This window comes from Protopterus annectens, chromosome 3.part0, assembly GCF_019279795.1.
Source record: "Protopterus annectens isolate FY-2018-M chromosome 3.part0, PAN1.0, whole genome shotgun sequence".
Taxonomy (NCBI): domain Eukaryota; kingdom Metazoa; phylum Chordata; order Ceratodontiformes; family Protopteridae; genus Protopterus; species Protopterus annectens.
The window spans coordinates 233076282-233094344 of NC_056731.1; the positions used below are offsets into that span (position 1 = coordinate 233076282).

At 38.3% G+C, this 18063-nt stretch overlaps 1 protein-coding gene across 8 annotated transcripts in view; it reads left to right on the forward strand.

The window, feature by feature from the left end:
* Window positions 1-18063, forward strand: part of MACC1 (MET transcriptional regulator MACC1) — a 501067-nt gene that overhangs the window by 266648 nt on the left and 216356 nt on the right. For 7 of the 8 annotated variants that reach the window (XM_044064707.1, XM_044064711.1, XM_044064709.1 and 4 more), the window contains one exon: window positions 9969-10091. In XM_044064707.1, the coding sequence (XP_043920642.1) occupies window positions 9969-10091 (123 nt within the window). Of the gene's footprint in view, window positions 1-9968; window positions 10092-18063 lie in introns of those variants that run through there. The other variant, XM_044064715.1, reaches the window with a different exon arrangement.

Here is an 18063-nt window from a genome sequence, read left to right on the forward strand (position 1 = left end):
GCCACTGTCATTCCTCTGCACAAAGGTGGAGTGTCCACCGACCCAGGCAATTTTAGGCACAACAGCCTAACTAGCCTGATCTGCAAGGCCATGGAATGCATTATCATTGACCTTATAAACAATGACATTGGCAACCTCCAAATGCTTGATCCCACACAGTTTGGTTTTGTCAAAGGGAGATTATGCCTGTTAAACTTGGTCATCTTCTTCAAAACAGTCACCAAAGTCATGGATGAGGGCAAGACAGTTCCCACCGCCTACCTTAACCTAGCCAAAGCCTTCAACACTATTTCCCACTCTGGCATAATACATAAAACCTCCCAGCTAGACATCAACCCATATGTTACCAGATGGGTTGCTAACTGGCTCAATGATAGAACCCACTCAGTCAAAATAGGGGAAGCCTCCTCTAATAGTAGACCTGCAACAAGTGACGTACACCAAGGATTAGTCTTGGGGCCTCTACTGTTTGGGATATACTTTTCTGAGGTGCATGCCAAAACCAGTGGTCTGTGGCTGACCAAGTTTGCAGATGACTGCAAGCTTGGCACTGTCATAAATTTCCCTAGTGATGTAAACATCGTCCAAGAGGGCCTTACCCAAACTAATGACCGGTGCCAGAAGCATGGCCTCAAACTGAATGCCAAGAAATGCATCATTATCCCTTTTGGGGAAAATGGTGCCCCCACTAATTATCACATTAATAACAATGTACTAAGCACATAATCAGTTGTAAGGGACTTGGGCACCCAGGTTGAATGCAACCTGACTTTTGAGCACCATACTACCTCCTTTGTACGGAAGGCTTTCTACATGGCCCACCTCATAAGTAAGGTATTTCATCCAAGAACAATGAGGTCATAACAGCCCTGTGCTCCTCCCGTATCAGACCCATTATCGAGTACAATGCCCCCTTCGGCATGTACCTTGCCAAGCACATGCAGCAGTTGGAAAGACCACAGAAGTTCCTGACCAGGAAAACCAGGCTCTCAAACACCTATCCTATACAGATAGGCTAAAAGTCCTGTCTCGTACATACTGCTCAGAGGTGACCTGTATCTGTCATACAAGGACATCTCAGACTCAGCCTTGATGGAGTTGCTGCATATCCGTAAGTCAAACTCCACTTATGTAACCTACACACAAGGTCTCAACCTGGTCTCTGACATTAATAGAATTTGTTGGCGGGATAGATTTGTGTCCCAATGACTGCTCCATCTGTGGAATAGACTTCCTTTCCATATCAAGCAGAGTACTTCACTGGCCCTCTTTAAGAGGAACCTGGATGACTGGATGGGAAAAGGGAAATTTACTCCTGGATCTCACCTGTGTCCCTACTGGACAGGAAAACGGGTGGTGACTTTGTGGGAACATGGGTGAAATTCTTGGCTAGGCTTATAAGGGCCTCCGGGCCAATAGCCTAATATCATCCTATGGACCTCACCACTAGGTAGTAAATTCAGATATTTAGCAAATTCATACATGTATTTAATGATATTTATTTAATGATTTTTTCTCTCAAGATTTAATATTTCTTAAAAATAAAAATGTGAAATAAAACCAAGCAATAAATAGCAAGTTCACATCAGATGATTATGACATCATCAGCACCATAAATTTAAAGAAATAAATCCATTAAGGAAAACTTCAATTAAATAAAATCAATTTTAATGTTCTGATTTTTCAAAAAATACTTATTTTATTTTCATTTAACTCTGTATACTTGTCTGCACTTAGTCTAAGTTGCTAGATGGTTTCTCTCATTTCAACTATATTATGATAATTACCCCCCTTTAGACCTTTTCCATATGATTTAAAACACACAAGAAATAAAATTTTTGCATGCAGGGATAATTCAGAAATATGTAATAAGAGCATTATCATAATTAAAAGTTGATTTAGCATATATTGGTCTCTAATATGCTTATTTAACTTTGTGGTAGACCAATCATCTTAATATGCATTACATGCTGAACTCATTATTTGGATGTTCTATTTTTATGTATTTAAATAAGAAAAGTTTTCATACCAAATTATTTGAAAAATATCTAGGTTACATCTCAATTTTATGAAGAAACATATTCCTAGGGATCATATTATTAGAGCCTCTAGACTTGTTTCTAAAGATGGTGACTTTCAAAATGAATATTCATTTCAAGATAGAGGGCATGATTTTGAATTTTTATCTCAATGTGCAAAAGAAGTCTTAAGTTGTAGACATGATAAAGTTTCACCTATATTGTTGAAAGAGTCACATGATAACATCAAGGACAAGGATTATGGTACCAATCAGACAGTTAATTGTTGTTTACAAATGTCTGTTGATAGTTATACTGTTAAGGGTATTATTACTAACAAGTGGAAAATACTGAGGGGTAACATGGGATTCTCTGATGTTGTAGGCAATGAAGCTTGCTTTACTTACAAATGGGGAGACAATATTAAAAGTATTTTTATATAGATATACTGTGTATAGAAGAGTATCATCTTTGACAAAGAACATTGGTATAATTAAATATGGTTATTGCAAGGTTTGTTGATATTTTTTGAAGGACCTTATGTATGTTTAAATCATCTGAATAAAATTGTAGGTATTAAAGGACATTTTACATATAACACTGAAGGCATAGTTTATCTGGTTATGTGTTCAACATGTGATGCGTATTACATTGTTATATCTACCAGAAGGTTAAAGAAGCATTGTTGTGTCTTTCGGCTTATCCCGGTTAGGGGTCGCCACAGCAGAACTTCAGTCCACTAATGTTTGGTAGAGGATTTTTGCATGCTGAGTTACCAGCCCTGACGCACAACCTTCAACAAAGGCACGCCCATTCATGTATGCCTCCACACAGAAGATGCTCTAGCTGAGAATCGAGAAGGTTAAAGAAGCATGTTAGGAAGAATTTGTATGCTAAACAACAAAAGTACTATTAGAATTCACAGAGGAAGTCTTGGACGCAAAGTTAGATTTGAGTGCTTCTGTTCTTTTTAATTAAAAATAAGAACTTCAGCAGAATCTGACCAAAATCTCAACACCAAGAGACTTCCTCTATGCTAGCATCACATCAGAGATTTCCTCTGTGCAGTCTAGTAGAACGTTTTTGTTTGGTTGCTGATTCTATTCTACATAGCTTTGTGTGTTTTCAGAATTTGTATACTATATCAACTTTTAATTATGATAATATGCTTTTTAAATATTTAAGTATCAACCCCTGCATGTAAAAAAAATATTTTTTGTGTTTTACAGCATGTTGAAAAAATCTGAGGGGTGGTAATTATTGTAATATAGTTGAAATGAGACAAGCTATCTAGCAGCTTAGATTGAGTGCAGAAAAGCTTTCAGGGTTAAATGAACATATCAGTATATTGTGTGTGTGTGTGTGTGTGTGCGTGTGTGTGTGTGTGTGTGTGTGTGTGTGTGTGTGTGTGTATATGTGTGTGTGTGTGTGTATTTTTTTGGAAAAATCAGATGATTAGAGTTTATTACTTTTAATTATTTTATTAATATTATTGCTTATTGGATTTATTTGTTTACATTTATAGTGATGATGTCGCAATTACGTGATGTGAATTTGCTATTTATTGCTTGTTTAATCTGATGTTTTTATTCTGAAGAACTCATATCCTGAGAGAAGAAAATGCTAAATAAATATCTGAATTCACTACTTGTAGTGAGATTGTTTTGATTTTTGTTTGTGAAAATAAAAAGCAAGCATTGTGTGCATTGGGAGCCCTGCGCCCTTCATGAAGGAGTATAGTCCCCCTAAAGCCCTTACATTTTTATATCAGTTCCATGGCTGTGCACACATGGAGAATAATGAGAAACTTAACAGTGAATCATTGCTGGCTCTTATTGGAACACTGTTAATGATTGCCTGTGACAAACACCAGTCACTGAATTGCAATTCATCTAATTGTGATCAAAGAGCTGTAATTTCATCCACAGGTAACAGCTACTAGTAGAACAACCATTTACATTCTTAACCTTCATGAAATGTCCCTTAGCAGCATCCAACCCTTTCCCTGTCTGTGAGTTCCCCATTAAAAGAACTCCCTCATTCAGCTCTGTCCATGGGTTTTGCACAATTGCCCAAAATCCCTGGTAAATTAGACTTTGAGATAATCTTTGTTGTGCTATAGCTTAACATGCATTATATGTAACTAAGTGATCACAAAATTTCAGCCACAAGATATAACATTTGAAACACTACTGTCAGAAATTTAGCAGTCAAAAATTAATACATTTGCAGATACTGCCAGGCTTGCAATACCCTGCAGACCCCAATGGCTTACTATTACAAGAAAAAAAACTGCTTGCTGTAGCATAATTCCCTGTAATATGTAATCAAAACTTTCCACATTATCCTCACTTCATGTTTATTTTTTTTAAATCACCAAAAACTCAACAAGCTTACCCTGACCTTACCTCATTGTTTCCACAGATAGGCTTTACCAAATCCTGTCCTGTGAATCAAAAACACTTATTGTTCAAATACAAAGTGTACAACTCAGCAACTGTAACCTGCTGTCTTCACTTTGCAAAAAAGGTATGTCAAGGCTGTGCTATTGATTAAATTCTTATCTGTCCTGGTCTTCTCTTTCTTGCCTAATTCCTGCCATCAGCCTTCTCTTTCTTGCCTTATTCCTGCCATTGGTCTTCTCTTTCTTGACTAATTCCTGCCACCTTTGTGGAATGATGGACTCCTGGCCTATCCCCACATTATACATCTAGCACCTATCTTTTGAACATTTTTCTAATCATTTCCCTGAATGGAGGGGGGGCAGGTCCATAGCATCTGTTCCCAAACTTGCATTTTAAACAAGATAGCCTGTGAACTCTTTAAATGAAAAGCAGATGTTAAATCTCACCCCACCCCTAAATATTACCTCAGTTGAGAGCCCACCAATTTTTATCCATGTAAAGGAAAAAAGGGGTATGCAAAGACAGTGGAAGGAATACCCTTTGCTGACTCACAATGATAACTGTGTTAGAGAATTAAGACGCTGAGAAAGAATTTTGTTGTGTTTTACCAAGAACAATTAGGATTGACTGCTTTTGTTGCTGTCAAGCAGACAGGACGATCCTTTTGAAAGGAAAACATGAAAAGAAGGAAGGTACTTGGCTTGGAGTGGGACCCTATTTATCTGGTGACTTTATGGGCTTAATCACTGATTCCTCTCAACTTTCCAGAGTTTTGCAGAATGTCCAAATTTTTGCTTAATATTTTTGTACCATCCTAGTAAAATCTGCGATATCCTGGCAAATTGTAAAAGACTGAAGACACTGAATAGTGATGAACCTTTGATTTTCAGACATCAGATCCTTCAGGAAATGCAAGATAATGCAAAACCTGTTATTTTAACATCATTCTAAGTTGATAAGAACAATTTTTAAAATCTGTCCCTATTTTGGTACTTTTGTCCCCTCTTTATTTTTGACTCTGTCACTTATTCTTGCACTAAAAGGTTGAGGGGTACACCCACCAGTGCTACTTTATGGAACCAGACCAGAGCTGCCATTTTCATATGCTAAAGCATCAGCTGACTAAAAAGGTTCCTTAATACATTCCCATCACTGAAGCTCATAAGAAGATGCTAAGGTAGCCTCATAAACATGTAAAATTCACCTGGCAGCACAAGGTCTTTTCAAACCTGCTGCTTGCACATGCTGTCAGTGACTGAATTAACTCTGTATCATATAATATTATGTGCTTGCAGTACAACCACTGGGCTCTAGTCAAAATAAACAGTACATTAATTTTTAATTTTATGTGGCTGTACAAGTATTTATTTTTATGGGCACATCAAGATATTTTATTTTCTTGATTTAATATGTTTACAGAAATGTCTATTATTTTCTGTGGTTGGGGAGTCTGTTCCAGAACAGGGGTATCTTTTTACGAGATATACCTGTCCCTCCAAACTGTTCTGTTCATGATGTAGATCCTTAGATTGAGTATTTCTGATGCCATTTGACTTGCTAATGTGCAGTAAATCCATCTGTAATGGGTAGGAATATGCCTTTTATGTCAAACACAGGTCCTTTCTTAGTAGTCTGTAGGATACCGAGTATAGTGATATTGATTTGGTCCATGTAGGACATGTTGTTTAGACTTTGCATCTTTTTAGTGAGGTATCTCTGTGAGTGTTTCAGCTGTTGTGTGTCTCTGGACAGACACATGCCAAAGGAAGCATTATATTCAATGACTGACCTAATGAGGGCTTAGTAAAGGAAGGCAATGACATCCCAATGTCTAGACAAAATCCTGTTATTTATAATCTGTGCAATACAGAAGAGCTTTCTTATAACAATGGACGCATTAGTCAAAAGTTAGGTTACTGTCTGCATAATTTACCAAATCCTGAATAACTGGGTCAACTCTTGGGGGCATATTGTCAATGTGGTAGTTCCCTGGGATAGATAACTTCCCAAGGATACAATAATACATTTTTTGACATTTAGTTTCAGTCCATGATTTTAGCACAACCTAATTTATTTGGGACAAATCATCCTGCAAGATGTCCAAGTCATTTGATGATTCTTTGACAGTTTCTAGCTTGCGGTAATCTACAAGCTTAGTCAGCTAGAGCCCTGTGGTATTGGCTTTTACTTCAGAAACAGGAGAGGTCCCAGCACAGAACTCTAGGGCTGCACTGGGTATTGGTCTATTTTTGGAGGTAATTTCTCCTGTTTTGTTTATCTGCATCTTATCTGTGAGCCAGTTGGCAATCCAGTAGTTGACATAGGAGTTTATTCCCACTTTATTTTGATTTTCCTACTATGCTTGAGTCAGGAACTGTGTCAAAGGCTTTTGCCAGGTTAAGATATGTGGTATGTACCATTTTGCCTTCATCTATTGCTTTGGTGACTTTTTAAAAAAAATCCACTAGGTTGAGTAAACATGATTTGGTTGGTCTTGACAAATCCAAACTGAGACAGGTCCAGTGTTTGGAGGTTCCCTGTGTCTTGATTGATTAGTTCCATAATGTCTTTCCATGGCTTTGCATATGAAGCTGGTCAAAGATATGGGTCTGTAATTGCCTGGATCTGTGGAAGATCCTCCCTTATGCAGGGGAATGACTATGGCTGCTCTCCATTCGCGCATTGCAAAGACTGTTTGGAGGCTGAGATTGAACAGTGTTAGGGGTGTGGCTAAATCGCACTTCATGCTATTTAAGATACATCCAGAGATATTGTCATGGTCCATAGTGCAGTATTTTTAGCTTTTGATAGCACTTTAAGGGTGTGGTTTTGTGTAATAGCTGGAGATAAGCCAGTTTTGTCTATATCTTGAGGGACAGACAGAAGGGAGAGAGAGCGGTAAAGTTAGAGCTAGATTTATCAGCCAGTAGATTCACTACATCTTCAGCCTTGGTTTAGATAACATTGCTCACAATCAGCTCAAAGTGTTGCTGCATTGTGCTTTTGAGATTACAAACATAACTAAAAATGCCTTGTGATTGTCTTTGACTTGGGTAGCTATTTTAGCTTCAAACTTAGCTTTGGTGGATTTTAAGCTTCTGAGCAGTTTGTTTATTTTGGTAACAAGGGCTCGAACATTCTGGGAATTGTTCTTCCTCCTTTTGGTCAAACTTCAAAATTTTAATTTTTCTTTGAACTTGAATTTCTTTTCAAAATTTTAATTCTATAAAATCAAAAAAATATTTAGATTAGTAATACTAAAGCTGCAAGGACAAATTGTGGTAAGTATGTTTTACAGCTGTGTCATCCAGTTAAAGTATATGAATAAGAGGACTCAAAATTCAAGGATAGCATAAAAGGACTCCAGGATAGTATAAAAACGTACTGGGGAACTAAAAAATACTACTAGGGCTAATAATGCAACCCATGAACTTAGCCTTGTTTCTGAAGCTTAGGGTAACTATAAATTCTTCTTTAGCTATTTTAGGAAAATAAGGAAAAATATCCATCAATGCTCAGATGGTATCCTAAATGAGACCACCCACTCTAACCCAATAGATATTGCCAATAAACTGGCAAACAATTTTTGTGCAAACTTCATCCTCAAAACACATATATTCAAACTCCACACATCCTAGAATCTCTTATAACCTCTACTATCAGAAATTGTTCTGATGGTGCTATTAAAAAACAAAAATTACTTTCTTTTTCATTGGAGCTGACAGCATACCTGGATGTTCTGCAATACATATGGCAATGCTAAACCTCTCCCCAGATTTGTTCAACTTAAGGTTATCCATAGAATTGCTCCTGAATTGTGGTGCCCTACAGTGGTGATGTCCCTCCACAAGAGTGGCCCTACCCTGAGCCATGGTAATTATACACCCATCACTTTTAACAGCCTGACCTGCAAAGCTATGGAGTGTATCATAACTGATCTCATAATTTATGATATCTAAAATCTCAGACTAAATTCTCAACAGTTCAACTTCTTCAAAGAGAGATTCTGCCTTTAAACCTACTTAACAACTTTAAGGTCACACAGACTGTTAACAGTTATCATGGTGATCATATAGTGTATCTTATATCTTGACCCAGACAAAACGTTTGGCACCATACCTAATATGAGCACTGTAAGTATCTCAGTGTTTTGAATGTAGATTCTTATGTGGAAAGATGGCTAGCAAATGGGTTAAAAGACCGATTAAGAGTTTCCCCAAGACTGTGTACTGGGACCCTCATTTTCTGCATTTACTTCTTGATCTCCATATAGAGAACCAGGACCTTTGATTAACTAAGTTTGCAAATGGTATTATTGTCATGAACTCATCTGATGCCTGTACATTTCAAAACAAATTTACCCTAGTTATTACCTGGTGTACTAAAATGAGCTGAAATTAAATCAGAATAAAGTATAGTAATAATATTAACAATGCTCTACTACCAAATGAAAATATAGTCAAGTACCCTGGCCATCTAGGTTGACAGTTTCCTCTCACTCAATTATCATGTGACAACTGTATTCTGAAAATTCTTTTAGACAACACATCTAATAGCTAGTGGTATATCATCCAGACCTAAAAATGCCACTGCTCCCTTTTATTCAGCATCAGTTAAAGAAATTGCAGAGTACAGTACCCCCTTCAGGATGGACCTAACTTGACATATCAAACAGCTAGACAAGGCACAGAGAAATCTAAGTTAGAAGATGCCAGGCTTAAATACCCTGAGCTACTAAGAAAGGCTAGATAGTATACCCCTTTACTTAGCTTCTTATAGACTCCTGGTGTGTCTCATCTGCACACCATTAGAGATCTTGTTGTCCTTGCTCTCCTGTATCTCCACAAATCTAATAGCATAGCATACTCCAAGACCAGGAATCTAAATCTTCACCAGCAGATAAAAAGAGCATGATGGAGAAAGACATTCATTACACAGCGCTCCCTAATCTGGGGAATAATCTGCTTGTGCAAGTTAAGCAATTTGCTACATTGTCATCCTTCAAACTGACTTGGATGAATGGATGGGTAAACAAATTGAATAAGCAAATAAATTAAGTAAACCTCAGAGTTACCATAGGATTAAATGGTTTAGCCCTTCTAGAAAATGAAGGTACAGCCTGAGAGTGGGTATTGACAAGGTGTTGATGGTCAGGAGACTAAACTGTTTTGAACCTCCTATGAGTCCTGTAAAAAACGAGAACATTTCTTTTGTTGTTGCCTACTACATTTTTTTAGTTAAAAGCCAGTGTAACACACAATTGATTTTTCTTGAAAATATGGTGTTCCCTTTTACTGTCTCTTGTTGCAGTTTACAAATAGTAATAGTTAGCTTTTAAACCGCCATGTTTATCAACTCTCTTAATAAAGCATACCTTAAAAGCATTGTTGGCTTTATTTTTTTCAGTTCAGTTTTAGCTTCATTATTCTACAACATTTCTTTTTTAGAGTTGTTTTGGGACATATAACATGAAGTAATAAAACCAAAAAAGTGTCAAAGGCATTTACGTTATTCTTTGAAATCTTAACATCTGTTTGTTTTCTAGGACTAACAATGGCAGCTACTAAAAAAACATCCTTTCGCCAAGGTACAATACAAAGAAGTAAATCCGAAGGCAATTTGATAGATTTAGATGATGAAGGACCTATGGCTAACAGCTTTTATAAAGGTAATAACTCATAATGGCTGTTGTAATGCATGAAGCAACATATCCTTATAGTTTTGTAAGTCTTCAATGCAATCAATCATTAATCCACTAATGCAGGCAAATATTACAGGCTAGAAGAGTAATGTATATTTGTATATACATACAAGTATACATATGTGTTTATGTGTGTGTTTGTATATAATTTAATGATCTTTAGTTTCTTTTGATGTGAAAGTGATATGCTAAGACACATTTTAAAGTAACTAAAACCTAGCTAGATTTAAATTATATGTACAATACCTGCGGTATTTGTTTTAAAAATCATATTCATAGGCCAAAAAATGGGCAACTTTTCAATTTTAAACATATCTAGAAACGACTGCATAGCCTTAAATAAAGAAAGGGAGCAAATACATTTATTGCTTAGAAGAAAATGAGATATAGAGAAAAGTTAGTGTTCTATGACATACCCTTTCATAAAGAAGATTTAAACATCCAGTTTCTTTTAGGTTTTCTTTTGCAGAATTCCATTTCAAGTCTGAATAAAAATATCAAAAAGTGCTTAAAATATTTAGTATCTAGTCCGTACTTTATTAGCATTAATCATTCTTCTTTGTCAGTCCAAATTTTTAAAAAGAATTTTGTATTATATATATGTCAGTTCTGGGGTTAAATTCTGCATATATGATCATAGGATCATAGGAGATTACTAGGTTATCAAACAGGAGGTCATTTTAAGCATAGCCGTTTCATCCCAATGTAATATCATAGACATACTAGTCAATACCCAAGATTGCATTAGTGATAACTGCCCATGTCCAGGAGGGTTGTGTGGGCTCTATCCCTCATAAGAATTTACAGTGCCCCATCCACTCATCTGGGTTCCTCTTGAACAGTGTCATAGAGGTGTGCTGTTTCATATGAATTGGTAGCCTGTTCCAAAGATGCAGCAGTTGCTGGGAGATAAATCTGTCCCTCCAGCATGTCCTATTTAAGTCACAGGCCATATTTATGTCCCTGAATGGGTAGCCCTAGTTCTGTTTGATTTATGGATATGCAGCAAGTTCAATAGGTTTGGCTCATGGATTGCTCTGTAGGCCAAGCACAAGTCTTCCCTAAGAAGTCTATGGAGTATACTGACAGGGATTTTAGTTGGTCTGCATAAGCCATATGCTGGAGCCCCTTGATCTTCTTTGTTAGAAACCTCTGAAGTCTCTCTAATTGCTGCACGTGATTGGTATAGTACATGCCAAAAGGGTCATTATACTCAATTTTGGGCTGGATAAATGCAGAGTATAGGGGAGTTATAACGTCTCTTGCTCTTGAGGTGATGCCTTTACTAATGAAGTCTGCTATGTAGAAATGTTTCCTTACTACAGTAGACTCATGGTGGGCAAAGTTAAGGTTGCAGTCAACTTTTGTTCCCTGGTCCCTTACCACTTCATGGGGGTATTGTTATTGATTTGATAGTGTAAAGGAACATTGTGATGAAGGGAATGATGATGCATTTCTTTGAATTCAGTTTGAGACCATGACTAATACACCAGTCGTTGGTCTGTGTGAGACCCTCCTGGAGTATACTGACATAATTTGGGGATTCAGTGATTGCACCTAGTTTGCAGTCATCTGCAAATTTGGTCAGCTACAACCCCTTAGTTTTCTCCTGAACTTCTGAAAAATATATACCAAACAGTAGGGGGCCTAGCACTGACCACTGTGGCTCCCCACTGATAACAGATCTGCTGGTTGATGTGGAGTCACCCACTTTGATAGTGCATGTCTAGTTTGTGAGCCAGTTGGCAACCCATCTTACAATGAAGGAGTTAAATTCAGTTTATTAAGTTTATTGGTAATGCCTGCATGTGGGATTGTGTCAAAAGCCTTTGCCAGGTCAGGGTATGTTGTGTACACAGATTTGCATTCGTCAATGGCCTTGGTCACATTTTCAAAGAAATCCACCAGATTCAACAGGCAGGATCTTCCCTTCTCAAAGCCAAATTGTAGGATCCAGGGTTTATGAGGTCCATAATGATACATTCCATGGCCTTACAAATGATGCTGGTCAGGCTTCTGGGTCTTTGATTCCCCGGGTCTGTTGCTAGGCCACCTTTGTGGAGGGGAATAACTGTTGCTGTTTTCCATTCCACAGGAACAAAGCCTGCGGTTAGGCTATCGTGGAAAGGGGTATTTAGTGTTGATGCTAGTTCATGTTTTAGCCTGTTTAGAAGACAGCCTGGGATGTTGTCTGGTCCCTTAGAGGCTGTGTTTTTTACTCTGGACAAGGCTTTAAAGACCTACGCTCTTCAGATAGGGTGGGGGGGTTGAGGGAAGGTTTGTTGTATGTTAGGAGGGGATAAGGGAGTGAAATTGTCACCAAACCTATCCACTAGCAGCTTTGCTATCTCTGTGGGGTCAGTGTGTGTGATACCATTGGCCACTAGTTCTGCACAAGCTTGGGTCCTAACCTTTAGGTTATATGCATAGCTTTAAATGGCTTTATAGTTATCCTTGGCTGTATTTTCTAAGTTTCTTGCCTGTTGCGGCTGAGGATGGTGGTTTTCCATTGTTGGGGCATTGCTTTTGATTTCTTGGACAACGACTTTTTGCTTTTATTTTAAAGTTTGTTGATGCTGGATGTCCAGCATGGCAGCTTGTTTTTACTTGGGGCTCTGGCTTTGATTCTTTCTAGTACAGCCAAGTTTATACACTTATGCAAGTGATTGTACAGGGTTTTAGTGAAATCTTTGGTATAGTTATCACTTCCAGCTTGGGGTGGGGCTTGGAATGCAATTATACCTTCACCTAGGAGAGTATAATTTGCCTTGAAGTTTTTTTAGTCTGATTTCCCCCTTTGTGAGTTCTGGTGTTAGTGCCAGCTCAAAAGTGATTGTTTTGTGGTCAGTTTTAACTCATTCACTCCAGTGGTGCTCAGCAAGTTTGCACTATGGGTGGAGCCTAAGCCTTTTGTTAGAATCAAATTATGTCCTCACATTTCAAACAAATGTTCATATCTCTGGAACCACTGTGGTTTTAAAAGAAGCATAAATGGCAAATTCTTCAGCACAAACTATTTTGATAGCGGTAGTATTCTTTAGGTTCTATGTCTTTTTTTATAAGTCACAATAACTCAGTAACTGTTACATTTGTAATATTTTGTAAATAACTTACAATATCACAGCAACCACTCAAGTTATACACATACTGTAATCAGCATTCTATTCATCTAGCCGAGAGTTTTCATATGAGGCTAAGGAGTTCTGTCAGTGTTACCTGGTTGTTGAGATATTTAGAAAAATCTGAAAATTATGTCTTTATAAATTAATATCATAAAAACAACAGTTAATATCTATTTGCCTGCACTAGACAAAGGTCAAATATTAATGTAATTGAGTTTGCCATTGCGTAAGCTTTAAGATGAAATCTTGTAAAATCTTGTACATAACATGGTTTTGGAATTATTAATGCAAATATGAACAAGCAATATTTGATGCCTAGAAACATCAGTAGGAGTTAACTGCAGAGGCACCTGGATGTCACTCAGATGTAATGAGTTAACTAATGAGGGTCCAACAGTTGCGGCAGTGTAAATGTTTGACATATTGGTGAGGACCAGATCCAGAATGTTTGTTCCCCTTGTCATAGTTTGGACAATTTGTTCCAGTGCATTTGAATTAACAAAGTCAGGGAACTTTTCTGCTAGAGAGTTAGGGCTAGCCTAGGTTCCCAGTTGTTGGTGGGATAACTGAAATACCCCATAACTAGTGTGTTCGATAAAATTTGGATTGTCTCCAGTTGGGTTAAGTAGGCTTTGTGGGTATCGTGACCCATGGAGGGGGGGTCTATAACTGGTTATGACTTGAATGGGGGTCTTACCCACCATAACTTGGACCTGGAGTAACTCCATGGAGTTGTCCAGTCTAACTAGATGGGAGGTGAATTTATATCTAATATAGATTGAAACACCATCTCCTTTAGTTTTCATACGTTCATTTTGTCGTCTAAAGATGTGGAAGGCATTGTAGCCTTGCAAGGCTGAGGTACTCTCTGAGGCCTTGAACCAGGTTTCTGTGACTGCACAGACATCTACATCTTCTAGTGATAGAAGTGCTTCCAGGGAGTGCAGTTTCTGATTTAAGCCCCTAGCATTTAGCAGCATGACCCTTATTTTCTTAGTAGTGTTGTTTTCGAGATCTTGCCTAAAAAAGGCACTATGGTGGATGCAAGAGCCTTTGTCAGCAGCAAAAATCCTAGAGTTGCCAGATGCAAACTGTTTCAAGCAAAGCAGCAAGGTTTGTCAACCATGGCTTCCCAGACTGACAGGAACTGGATCCCATTTGAATAACACCAAAAACGAGACAATTATTGAAATCAATAATTTTTTGTTTATACTGTGGCATCATTATAGGTGAGGGTACTATGCTAGGGACTTACCTGCCTGGAACACATACTCAGAGAGCTCAACCATGTCTCTCTTCTTATAGTTTGGTGTGATATGTCTTAGGTCATTCACACCAACATGAACTATGACAGGGTCACAGCGGTACTTGTAGCTGAGAGACCTGAGTGCATGTGTGATTTGATGAATCCTGGCACCTGACAGGCAGCTGACCATGACTTTCTCCTTGTCCAACCTGGTGAGTGGACATCCATGTGTTTCACTACTAAGTCTCAGATGACAAGACTAGACAGAAGAGCAGAAGTATGTATCCTACAGTTACTGCTCCATTGCCATGGATTGCCAGTATTTTGATACTTTTATTACTGTGGTGGTGGTGCTGCAGTAGTGTTGTCGCCTCACAGTAAGACGTTGTCCTGTTCGACTCTCAGCTAGAGTGTCTTCTGTGTGGAGACATGCATGAATGGGCTTACCTTCGTTGAAGGTTGTGTGTCAGGGCTGGCAACTCGGCACGTAAAAATCTACTGCCAATCATTATTGGACCGGAGTTCCGCTGTGGTGACCCCTAACCGGGAAAAGCTGAAAGACACAACAACATGCCTACACATCCATTTCATGCAGGCCTCCCAGTGTCTTGTCTCCCACATGGCCTGCTGATGCTTAAAGAGACTGCCTCTGGACAGTGTAACTAATTACTTCAACAAAACCTTCCTGAGCTTACTAAACAGCTTAGCCCTAATTAGAACAAAAAGAATAAAAGCCAAAACCATTCCCTGGCTATCTAAAGAAACCAGAAAACTAATGCACCTCAGAGACAAATGTTGGAAGCAATACCAAAAAAAGTTAACAAATTCTCTAATTGAATTCAACAAACTCCGCAACTCAGTGATGAAACTAATAACTAAAAGACCGTAAGACTTATTACTCCAAATTCCAATCAGAACATAATTCTAACCACAAGAAGTTCTGGAATTGCATTTCCTCCCTTCTAAACCCAAGTAGAAAATCCTTTCTCAACAATCTGTCTGGCATCCCCCAAGGCTCTGTTCTTGGCCACTGACTTTTCAATATTTTCATTAACACCATTCACAAATCCATAAACAATGCTATACTGATCCAGTATGCTGATGATTCCACAATCCTCTGACAAGCAAACTCTCCTTCTGAACTCCTTCAAAAAACCCAAACAGCCTTCTCCATTACCAAAACATGGATGCTAAAGAACCATCTTGCTGTCAATGCTAACAAAATAAAAATCATCATATTTTCTCCTTCGAGAAATTTCACCATAGACAAAAACTCCTTTAAAATAAAAAGCCACAATAACACTCTAATCGATATTGTACCTTACACCAAACTACTCAGTCATCATTGATGAACATTTAAAATTCAATATCCACATCCAAAGTAATATAAAAAAAATACCAAAAACTAGGTCTGCTGTATAGACAAAATTGCTATTTAACCACTTCTATAAGACTAACTCTAGCCTCCTCCAACCTGCTCTTATCTCTTATGTATGGTGACCCTCTACTTACCCATCTCCAACTTAGCCTGAAAAACAAATTAGAAGCCTGCTATAACAAAGTCTGTAAATGTGCTACAGGGTCCAAATACTCCACCCATCACTGCCATTCCCTCCACTCCTTAAACTGTCTTGAGCCTCCTAATTACCTGAAATTCATACAACTCACCACTGCTCACAATAGCCCATATTCCAACCCTCCATCTGCCTCTCTTTCATTTGTAACCAACTACAAAAAAAAGCCAGGCACCCGGCACCAGGATGTCAAATAATACATGAGATACTCTGCAAAATGCAGAATGAACAGCTTAACACCTTACATGTTGGTGCATTTATGTGATTAAAGAGCTGTTCATTCTGCATTTCAAAGAGTATCTCGTGTATTATTTGACATCCTGGTATTGGGTGCCTGGCTTGTGTTTTGTGGTTGGTTACTGTTTTTTTTTTTTTTTTTTTTTGGGAGGGGGCACCTCTGCCTCCTTTTCTTTTTCATCTGTCTTAACCCCTTACCTCCCTAGTTGTACTCTAAGATCTGAAAACCAAGACCTCCTAAAAATCTATAAACCTCTTCAATGTCCTGGCCAATTACTTCTATCACACTCCTTTTGCTAAACTATGAAATTCACTCCCCCTCTCCCTCTGCTGTACTCAAAACCACTCTAATTTCAAAGCTCTCCCCAGTCTTACCTTACCTCAAATTGGGACTGTTCCTGCTCCTTTCTCACCTAAATTACACTTTCGTCTCTTTCAAACCCCCCTTAAATTTCATCTGCTATCACCTCTGATCATATTGTTAGAACAAACCCTAAGCTTGTATAAACACTTCATGACTTGTATTTTTAATTATATTATCTGTATTACTTTGACTTTATCTATATTTTAACATTTGTGTTATTTAAATGTATACTCCCTGATTCTGTATTTGTGTTTTAAATTGTATGTTTACGCTTTTGTATACTGTATATTCCATACTATTCTTACGTTATATTCTGTTAACTGATTTTGGAGCTTTTTCTCCCCGGGCCTCCACTGAAAATAGGCTCTGCTTGGCCCAGTGGACTTCCTCGGTCATCAAACTGGAAATAAATAAATAAGTAAATAAATTAAATAAATAAATAAAGTCATCTACTCTAAGTTAAACTGCTCTCTTGTAAAAATCACACTTGTGCCATGGCATTTTGTGCAAAATACTGAGTTCTGTAGTCTGTGCACTTAGATAGGTAGGGGTTCCATTCTCACTTCAGTCAGAGTTCTATTCCCACTGCAGTCAATTGTGTGTGTGTGTGTGTGTGTGTGTGTGTGTGTGTGTGTGTGTGTGTGTGTGTGTGTGTGTGTGTGTGTGTGCATGTGTGTGTGTGTGTGTGTGTGTGTGTGTGCATGCATGTGTGTGTGCGTGTGTGTGCGTGTGTGTGTGTGTGTGTGTGTGTGTGTGTGTGTGTGTGTGTGTGCGTGTGTCTGTGTCCTCTTACTTGACATTACAGAGAGCATTTTACACCAGCATGTGGGACACTGTTATATTGTCCTCAACACAAACTGCTGCATCATTTATAAAGTGTTGCCTGAAGCACTCTAAGTCAGACTTGTGCCGTGGTGCTTGTGTAAAGTACTGAGTTCTGTAGCCTGCATCCTTAGATAGATAGGGGTTCTGTTCTCACTACAGTCATCTCTCTGTGTGTGTGTGTGTGTGTGTGTGTGTGTGTGATATACACGCTCTTTCTTGACATTACATTGAGCATTTTACACCAACATGTAGGACACTGTTATTAGCATATTCTCCTGAACAGACACTGCTGATGTCATTGGCTATGTCAAATTTGTGGATATGCAGTAATCCCACCAGGGCAGGGTCAGAGACTGGCCTGGAAGCCAGGCAGGTGTCACCTTACCCTATGCAAAACAGATTACAGTGACATGGCTTTTAATCAAGCCACATACATCATGGCATGGATTGTAGGGCCTGTGTTTTCTTGAGAAGAAAGCCCTGTGGTCTCTCTAGATGTTGCATGTGTCTGGTGAGGTGCATGTGAAAAATAGCATTCTACTCTGTTAGTGTTCTGATGAGGTTTAAGTAC